The sequence below is a fragment of the Nematolebias whitei genome, chromosome 14, assembly GCF_014905685.2.
Source record: "Nematolebias whitei isolate Nwh7 chromosome 14, NemWhi1, whole genome shotgun sequence".
Lineage (NCBI taxonomy): Eukaryota > Metazoa > Chordata > Actinopteri > Cyprinodontiformes > Rivulidae > Nematolebias > Nematolebias whitei.
Window position 1 is genome coordinate 12037024 of NC_056511.1, and position 10570 is coordinate 12047593.

The following is a 10570-nucleotide window of genomic DNA, read 5'->3' on the forward strand; positions in this document are numbered from 1 at the left end:
CTATCTATCTATCTATCTATCTATCTATCTATCTATCTATCTATCTATCTATCTATCTATCTATCTATCTATCTATCTATCATATCTATTGGTATCTATCTTTTTTTTGTTGTTGTTATTTTAACACTGACAAAGCGAGGGGTTTATGCTCCCAAGTAGACAGAAATTTTTTGTGACTAAGATGTCAGAAAGTTGAAGGATTGCACAATGCCTCCATTGTCTTGGTGATTGCTCTCAGCACTGGGCTGGAAATGAGGTTGAAATTAAGTGTGTCTACTAGGCTGTCAAATGTAGTTCACTAGTGATTGGTGATGATGACCCTGCATTTCCCGTAACTACTGCAAAGTAACTTGACTCAGGACTGATGTAAGACTGCATCTTTAACTACTAAAAACAAAAGTTAATTGATGGGCTTTTTGTCCAGTTTGATTTTATTCTAGCCAATATTTTAGTCCCTTTTACATAACTGAAATAAATGTATTTTATCGAGTTTGTTACAGAAATAATAAACTTGTGTAACTCTGCATTACTCCATTCCTTTTGGTGGAATTATAATCCAAGCAAGAATCAATAAATTGTATCCCTACTGGTATTTTATTAAACAAATAATGTTTTTAAACTTTGTTCAAGATAACTTGTTGCAGAGATAAAAAAAATAAAATAAAAAAGATTTTTCTCAAAACGGTTTTCCTCAACAGCATTTTATGACTGACAGGAATTAAAGTGATTGTTTTCAATGGCAGGCTGAGTCCTGAGTAAGACCATACTTTAGCTATTATCGCTAATTTGTGACCAATTTATGAGTCTCACCATAGGCCAGAACGTTAAGCCTGCTTTTTAAGATGCTATTAAACAGGAGGTATCAGCCCCGTTCTTTCAGCTTTATGGCAGGAGTCAGTTCTGTTTCAGTCCAACTATAACAATATAAAAATAGGAAAGCGCAGATTTGAGGCCAAACTTTAGGTAACGGCTGTCACGGTTTCTCATTAAATCAAATTCGATGTTTAAACAGGTGCAACGCGTCAGTGTAAAGTATTTTAAGTAGTTCTTGGCTCTCTGGCCAGCGGAGGCCTGATATTTTGGTACAAGTTTATCAAATCAAAAACTACTGTTGATGTCCAATTGAATCAAAGTGCAGCACATCCAGTGGCTTCCATCATAAATATTCTTGCCTCCTGCCAGTGTTTTCTCTCAGAAGTCAAATACCAGAGCTGAGAGATCAGGAAGAAAGAGATCTGCATGATATATGGGGAATGATGGTGCCATAAATGGAGCCTTAAACATGAAACGGATGCTAAAAACTAATGATGCTAGTAAACTCAATGCTGTGTCTTGTCACAGGCAGAAAGTAAAGACTAAGGATGCACAATGCAATTTTTTCACTTCTGATACCGATACCTGATGTTTTAGTGTCTGTTGATACTGATTCGATATCTATCTGATACAGAAAAATAGTGCTGAATTAACGTATAACTTTTTTTTAATTTTTTTTTTTATGCAGACATACATGTACTGGATTACAAATTTATTGAACACTCTGCACAAGTACATCGCACTTAAACACACCAGTGCTTCACAAGCTTGGTCAAACATGTAAAAACAACAACAGTTTAATTTGGTCAGTCAGTGCAGTTATGAGTATAACATCCAATGTAAAATAAATAATAATAAAGATTGAAATTGACAAAAACAATAGGTTGACAACTTTGGTCAAACATGAAAAAAAAATAATAAAAAACTTCAACAAATCTTTCAAATTATTCAGGAATTCTTAATATATTGTAAAATAAATAATAAAGGAGCTGAAATAAGAGGAAAAAAAAACAATAGCTTCACTAGCTTGGTTGGCAAATATTTAAAATAAATAGCAATCAGCTCCTGTCTTTATGGATCTGTCACATTGTCACCAATACTTGATCAATATTTTTTTCCGATATTGGTACGATACTAATATCGAATCAGTGCATCTACCGATACCCGATCAAGATTGTGTTACCCTTTCTGATATCGGTACCAATATCGATACTAATATCGGATTGGTGCATCTCTAGTAAAGACAATCTAACAACCAAAGATTTGCATTCTATATACTTTACAAGCACAGAAAAGAGTAGCCGTATTTAAGATGTAAAAATAATAATAATAATTGTTGTAGGGGAGGTTGTCGTCTTCTGTTATTTGCTTCTGTTCAACACTTTTCACTCCACGTGTTTAATCTAATTGTTGGCAGACCCAAACAGGGTTCATGGTGTGTTACAAAAACCATAAGATGTAGACATAGCAGTAAAAATTGTAAATTGCAAAAGCCACTTCATAATTAATTTCTGTAACTACATTGACTATGGAAACCATAAAACCTCAGAGTTCAAAGAAACGATAACAATATTTCCATCTTACAATCTTTAAATAGAAAGTATGAGTTTTTTGTTTGTTTGTTTTTAATGATTTTTTTGACTGAAAATTCTGCATTCAAGTCAAACAATTACTTGGAAAATAACAATTTCCTCATTTTTGCAAGAGGTTTAAAAAAAATCCCCTACTTCCTCACAGGCCAGGAAGCATACATTTTTGCCAATGAAATTCAAAACTACTGACACACACAAAAAAAAAAAGTCATTGACAAAAGAGGATGAAACGCTCACTCTTAAGCTTTTACTTCTCCAACAGACTGAGGTCCAGTTAAGTTTTTCTAGCATTCATAATTTTGAAATAATTGATGGATGTGAAAGAAATTATCCTGTGCGGCTCATTGTGAACTTACAGTCGTGTGTGTGTGTGGAGCTTATTCCTCACACACTAATAAAACCTGCCTTTTCACACCGTACAACTCAGAGACATGTCATTTCCCTCATCACCGTAGAGATGAGCACAAGCAAACTCACAAACAGCATCTTCCATCAGACAGGCTGCCTAGATAGTGCAGCTCCATGTGTCATGTCAGATAAACCCAGCTTCTTTCGGTATACGACACTTTTAATGTCTCACCCTGTCATACAGTTTCCCTGTTTGTGTGTGTGTGTGTTGGTACATACCAGCATCTGGCCAGGTGCATATGTCCATTGACTAAAACTGATCCTGAGAGCAGAATGTACCAACATGTAGCGATGCTGTCCGGACTGGAAAAGACAGAAACAAATATTGAAATTTATGCTGCAAAACAACAATAAATCTGGTCTGTTTCAAAGTGCATACAATGGAAGATTAACCTTTTTTAAAACGTGATAGAATTTCTTTATGCCTCTGCTTCCTGGGTCGTTTTAAAGTAAAGCCCAACCAAAATATCAGTAGGGCCGATATTTTAGGCCGATATCGATGTTTGAGGACATATGTGATAATTGGCCCATTATGCGCCAATGTTAACACTTTGTTCACCACTAAATGATGGGAATGAGCCGTGTCCTTATTTGCAAATGGCGTAATTGTACAATGTATCCAGCAGAGGGCGCATGTGGCCTACTTTCAAGTCATGGGAGTTCACTTTAACTTTCACTTTCAACACAGCCGAAGCAGGGAGCAGCTAAACACTGTGTTGAGCTTTTTGCTGAACAGAGCATGGTAAGTTTATTGTAAATGATAGGTAAAAAAAAATCAATTATAAATTTTCTTCAATCATCCAACCTGCTTGTCATTAGCTATGTGCCTCTCACGTTAACAAGCTAACGTTTAGATAACCTAGCATAAGTTATTGCATTGTAAAACTTTATCCAGAAGAATAAAGCAAATGTAGAGGTAAAACATATCAGTAACGTTATCTTTGTTGTCCTCAAGCTTCTTTGAGTATTTAGAAAAGTGCTATACCAATAAAATGTATTATTATTATTATTATTATCAATGAAAGGCATTGTCTGAAATTCAACTTCTCTGCAAAGAAAAGACAATCTTGCTACAGTCAATACTAATTAGGCCTTCAGCATATGCGACTGACTAAACAATAAACAGGGAAGGGTGTTTCTTTGTTTAATTTATTATTTTGTAACACAATTGACAACTTTATGATGAATAGTGGAGGATAGAAAATGTGTGCATGATAGGAAGACTGTTTCAAGACTTGAAGTGATAAAACAGGTTTAAAAGTAGCTGTTTACTTAGATTATTGGGGGTGGACAAAGCTACATTATATCAGTATCAGCAATAGCCCCAATTTCCATATCAATTGGGTTATACTTTTTGTGCTGGTTTCAATATCTGCAAAGCTTAATCTTCAAACATGCATCTAAGCAATTGCCATTTTCAAAAAGTACAATAAAGTGCTTTCAAATAATAACTTAAATCAGCACATTTATGGCTTCAAGTCACACAATCTAAAGGATAAGAAAAAAGTGAAATATCTATTTGAAGTAAAAAGGATTATTACTACTTTTACATTTACTGCCATCTTCTATGTGTCTGTCTCAGAGTACAAAAATTGCAGTTCTTCCTGGAATCTATATATTTTTAGGTGGTTATCTCCTCTATGTTGCGTTAATGGGTTTGTGCTGATTTTATGCAGGGATGAACATTTGAGCTACTTCTTTTGCTAACGCTACTTAAATATTAAGGAGTGTATTTTATATGAAAAAAATGCAAATGAACAAGACATTAACTACATTTAGCAAAGAATTAAATAACTAAATATGTCATTTCTGAAAAACAAATAAAATAAAATAATTAAAGTGCAGCTGCACATTAGATACCAAGCCATGCATTTTTCATTAGCATACATTTACCGGTACTCCTAAAAGCTTTTGCACTTCAGAACCAATCTGTGTATAGAATGCTAAATCTATAACTGCTGTGCACCTACACAGCAGGAGGATGAAATGACCAGTGCTGAAAATGTCACATTATTTTCCATTAACACCTGGAACACAGAACCCCTTTATTTGACCATGAGCTCTCGTTTAAGCATGTGCCATGTGACTGTGAGCTTTTCTGATTTGTTCAATAATCCCAAACATCACTGTAATTAATGTAGTTTTAAACTCAGTGAATGAATAAGCAGCATTCATAAAGACACAGATACATAAAGAGAGGAAAAGAGTTTATTAGTTCATGTCAAGTAAACCAACCTGAGAAAACACAAGCAAGTAAGCCATCAAAGAAAAAGTAAATATCAGAATGACGATTTGGCACTTAAATAGTTTGATTTTAATTTTGAGATAATGCTAAATCATTTAGGAAGGATTTTTAATAAGGTTTCTAAGTCACATAAAACGGTGGCTTTAGCGTTTAATAATTTTGATTTGAAAAAAAAAATGGAAAAAATTTTAGAAAAATAGAAGAGGCTATAATCAGGGATGCACAATATTATCGGCAAGGTATCGGCCAATATTAGCGATAAAGTGAAATATCGGACATTGGCCGTTCCATCAAAATAACTCATCAATATAAAAGGCACTATTTATATATAAATACAAGGCGCTTTTTTTTTTTTGTATGACCACCCACTGACAAGGATGCCTGCAGCACCAGCACAATGTTATGACATCATGCGCGCTGTTGAGTTTAGGTTTGTGAAAGTTTACAAATTTGCACTGTCCGAGTGTTGTCATTGTGTTAGAGAGAGTAAATGTCATGAATAAATTTGACATTAAACATAATCTAAGTTGAAGTGTTACATCATTTTCAACCCCCTTTTTGGAATATGCATTTGGTAGCAGGCCAAACTGACAAAGACCATGTAGATGTAGTATTTTAATTCCACAGCAGAGAAAGCTATGTAGTTTCTGGAAGTATATATAAGGAAAACATATTGGTATTGGTTATCAGACAAATAAGTTTTAACATATCGGATATCGGCCAAAAATCCAATACTGTGCATTCCTAGCTATAATAACATAAATTGGTTACAAAACTATATATACTGCATGTCTACGGTTTATTTAAAAGCAGACAGCAAAAAGTAACATTGAATATACTGAGCTCTCTAGAGTATTCCAATACATTGTTTTTACAGTTGTTTGAATATAATTGGGAAAAAAAGTTATTTGCACATCATACAATACTTGGATTATTAATCTTCTTAACATCTGTGCCATTTTGAATATCTTTGCAGCTAATCTTGACATCTTTTTATAATTTATTTTATCCAAACACATCCTATAAGAAAGTAGAAATCCCAACATAACCATGTTTACTAGAAAACAGAAAATATAAGTTTCTAATTGTTTGCTTAGAATTAGATAAAAGCTTTGACTTTGATTGATTTAATCTGTTTAACTGTGCGTAACTGAAGACTGATTGAACATGGCAGCTTCTTTAGTCCCAGTTAAGGTACTTAAAATAAGCCTCCGGTAGAGATGCAGGAGAATATGTTAGAGACGGGGAGCGTGTGGGTGTTTATTTGTCGATAAATTTAACTGATAAATGTCTAATGTGATTCTAGAGAGCATGATAATGCATCAATAATTTGTGGTGCTTCTGGCTTGTCCTTTCATTCATCTCTGTCCTCCCCTCATCACTGACATTTCCTCCACTTCTCAGCTGTCCTCATCCCTCTTCCACCATCTTTGCAGCTCATTTCTCATATTGCCTCCCTTCTTGACATTGCTATTCTTTCCTCCTCCTCCTTTAACATATTCTAATCTTGTTTTCTCTCCTTTGCTTACAGTTGATACATACCAAAACTCTCTGCAAACTCTTTCTTTTCAATGCAATCTGTGCTCTTGTTGTTTTAGCCTCCTATTTATCCCCCATTTCTCTTCCAGACGAGTTCTCCTCTAATTGTGCACGACTGCTTTGAAAATGACCATTTGATTAATTCATCTCCTGAATTCATTCTCATCCCACAACTCAGATCAGATGTAATGGCAGGCAGGACATTAGGGACAAGTTGTTTTCATCCAATCAATTGTGTATTGCCACTAGGAAAAAAATGTTTTTCCTCAAAAATGCAGCAAATGCTTATTGCTAAATTATTTTGCTGAAAGTTGTTAAAAAAAAAAAAAAAAAGCTAAAGCTTACTTGAAATACAATCAATAGCTTAAAATTGGAAGGAAACAATAAGCACAAAAAAGAGAAAGCAGAAAAACAGAAAAAGCTGCAATTAGCATTAAGAAAATGAAAAGAGCAGAAAATGCTGAAGTTAGGGGGAAAAAGCTAAAAGCATGAAAAAAGGAAGTAGTGAAATGCTAAGAAAACACTTGGAAATGCTAGCTAAGAGCCAAACATATCAAAAAATAGATGAATGCAGGAAGATATTTTACAGCCAGAAGTAGCTAAATGCTGACAAAATGCTAGAAAACCCTAGCTAAAAGCCAAAAGTAGCTGAACGCTAGCGAAAATCCAGAAAAAGTTAGCCAAGAGCAAGAAGTAATGAAATGTTAGCAAAAAGCAGGTAAATGCTAGCTAAGAACCAAACATAGCAAAAAAATTGCTGAGTGTAAGAAAACATTTTACGGCCATAAGTAGCTAAGTAAATGCTGACAAAAGCTAAAAGCTAGCAAAAATTCAGAAAAAGTTAAAGCCAAAAGTAACGAAATGCTAGCAAAAGGTAAGAAAATGGTAGCTAAGAGCTAAACGTAGAAAAAAATTAGCCAAACGTAAGAAAATGTTTTATAACCATAAGTAGCTAAATGCTGACAAAATGCTAGAAAACACTAGCTAAATGTCAGAAGTAGCAAAAATCTAGCAATAATCCGGAAAAACTTAGCTAAGAGCCAGAACAACAAAATACTAGCAAAAGGCAGGAATATGCTAGCTAAGAGCCAAACATAACAAACAATTAGCTGAATGCAGAAAAAAATGTATTACAGCCAGAAGTAGCTAAATACTAACAAAATGCTAGAAAATGCTAGCTAAAAGCCAAAAGTAGCTGAACTCTAGCAAAAATCCAGAAAAAAATTAGCTAAGAACCAGAAGTAACAAATGCTAGCAAAAGGCAGGGAAATGCTAGCTAAGAGCCAAATGTAGTAAAAAATAGCAGAATGCAGAAGAATGTTTTACAGCCAGAAGTAGCTAAATGCTGACAAAATGCTAAAAAACGCTAGCTAAAACCAAAAGTAGCTGAACTCTAGCAAAAATCCAGAAAAAGTTAGCTAAGAGTCAGAAGTAACAAAATGCTAGCAAAAGGCAGGAAAATGCTAGCTAAGAGCCAAACGTAGCAAAAAATTTGCTGAATGTAAGAAAATGTTTTACAGCCATAAGTAGCTAAATGCTGACAAAATGCTATGCTAGCTAAATGCCAGAAGTAGCTAAATGCTAGCAAAAAATCCAGAAAAGGGTAGCCAAGAGCCAGAAGAAACAAAACGCTAGCAAAAGGCAGGAACAACTGTAAAGAGAGGGAAATGTAGCGAAATGTTAGCAAAAACACTAGCAAAAAAATTACAAGTCTCGTTTAAATCACCAAATTATTAAATCAAAGTAAAACTTTGCTGGAAATGTTGTTATAGTGTCAGAATGTTTAGGACATCTTTATGTCTGACAAAGCTGAGAATTTGTATCACCTCATGTTTTAACATGTTAACTGAGGGTAATGCAGAGAACGTTGTGATGCAGGACAGAAGACAAAAGGAGAAAAAAGACAGAAAAACTGAAGATGACAGCAGCAGAGAAGTGTGAGAGCTTGTACTTACTAAAACAGGATGTGGTTAGCCTCACGTCTCTCGTACCTGGCTGAGGTACACATCAACCTGAGACAGAAAAAGATTTTAGGTTTTTTTTTCCATTTCAAAAGCATCAGAACATTTCTTGCTCTCCCAAACCCTTCACAGATTCATTCTTTTTTCCCAGGAGAGACCAGGCTAAGAGAACACCTTTACAGCCCGTCAGCTTGGCCATAGTAAGACGAATCACTGCCCTTTGTTTTAAATAAAGCCTTGAATCTACAACTCTTTTAGAAAAGTCCTGATTTGTAACTACTGCGTTTTGTCTTTATTTATGTTACTCATTTTACTCAAACAGAGCCACATATTGTAAATGCTGATGAAATAGATCTCTAGGTACTGCATCTTCATATCTGGCTACAAATCAGTAAATGTTCATTTTAGCATGAAAAACTGTCACCAGCTGAGTGTCTTCATCAATTTGTGTACTGGTACCTCTAAAACCCTCCTTTGTGGTAATCAACTATTGTAATAGGAATTAAGAGACCACTTGTGAGTGAAACTGAGAAAAGCATAACTGGCGTCCACCAAAACATTTCAAATATGTCTACTATGAAGATGAGAAAGATCTTGTTCAAATGTATACATGGGGGTAAAAAAAAAAAACATTTTGTACAGGGTGTATTACAACAATGCTATAAGAAACAAACAGCTTCAAAAACACTCCATAGAAGACAACAAAGTCCATGCTCAATAATCCAGATATACAATCCAACATTTTTCAGTCAGGTCATCTAGACAGTTTCTTTTTTTGTGCTGAAATGTTTCGCCTTCGATCCAGAAGGCTTCATCAGTCAAGGAAACGCCCAATAAAACTGATTCTTCCCCCAACAGCTTACTCCAGTGTGGAACAAACCAGTTCTGCTTGTGATAAGATGGTCTCTTTGGTACGCCCCCTCCTTCATTGCCGGCCCTCTTCCTTGTTGACAGTCTTGTCAAACTGGTTGAAAACAACAAATCCGGATCGAAGGCGAAACGTTTCAGCACAAAAAAAAGAAACTATCCAGATGACCTGACTGAAAAATGTTGGACTCCATAGAAGAGAAATGGTTTATTTTAAGAACACTTTACTCAACAGGTGGCAAAAGACGAAGATTTATTTATTAAGAGGAATAGTAATAACGCTGGGAGAAATATAAAGGACTCACCTTAACTGATGCTCCCTGAGGTGAGAGAGGACATCCATGTGATAGAGGTGGCAGTAGATGAATTGCAGGTCCTAGAAACAACAAACATAATTTCATTTTTTTTTTATTATTAAATAAATAAAAAAACGTTCACAAAAAAGGATTAAATTAATTCCAACACACAACCATAACATTCACCCTTAATCTAAATGCTTTCAAAAGGTTTGCTGTTCAGTTAAAGTGAGAGGAATGTCTCTGCACGGTGTAAATCATTCTGCAACCTGACAGCAGCCACTTAGCCCGTGTCAAACACTGACTATCAAGTTGACACCCTCAAAGCAGACGGACGGGCATATCACTTATGTACCCAAGACAGCAAAGAGACACAGACGAACACACACCCACAGCTTTAAAATAGCACGCTATCAGAGCCAGCTGTCAAAACATTTAGTGCACAGCAGATTGCATATGAAGGGAACAGCTTTAAAAGCATGTTTACCATTAAACAGGCTGCTGGGCCTGCAGGGCATCTATTAACAGGTGGACTGCACTAGAAACACACGATCAAAGCCTGAAACCTCTTTAAAGAAATAGATGTGTTACAGAAAGATACATACTTTTTGTTTACTATACTGTGTAATATTTAAGTTCCATTTGTGCACGTTGTCATCACATTATTTACACCAAAGACCGGTGTGTGAACTGTCTGCGCAACCGATGATGCAAATGTGGCACTGTGCACAAATCCAATATGGCTGCTGCTAAAATAGCTATAAAATATATTCAAGTTGTTTTGACGACAAAAAAAAAAAAAAAATCCAGTTGCTAGCTTGGCTTTTTCAATGCAAACTCGTTGCTTCT

The 10570-nt window shown here is 35.2% G+C and overlaps 1 protein-coding gene across 1 annotated transcript in view; it reads right to left on the bottom strand.

The window, feature by feature from the left end:
• The window catches only part of LOC119420836 (rap guanine nucleotide exchange factor 6), a 149463-nt gene extending 139711 nt beyond the window's left edge, over nucleotides 1-9752 (bottom strand). Inside the window, exons 1-3 of the mRNA XM_037688260.1 lie at nucleotides 9731-9752; nucleotides 8553-8609; nucleotides 3033-3116 (exon numbers count right to left, since the gene is read on the bottom strand). Coding sequence (XP_037544188.1) covers nucleotides 3033-3116; nucleotides 8553-8605 — 137 coding nt within the window. The 5' untranslated portion in view covers nucleotides 8606-8609; nucleotides 9731-9752. The remainder of the gene's footprint in view (nucleotides 1-3032; nucleotides 3117-8552; nucleotides 8610-9730) is intronic.
• Between the last annotated feature and the right edge of the window lie 818 nt (nucleotides 9753-10570).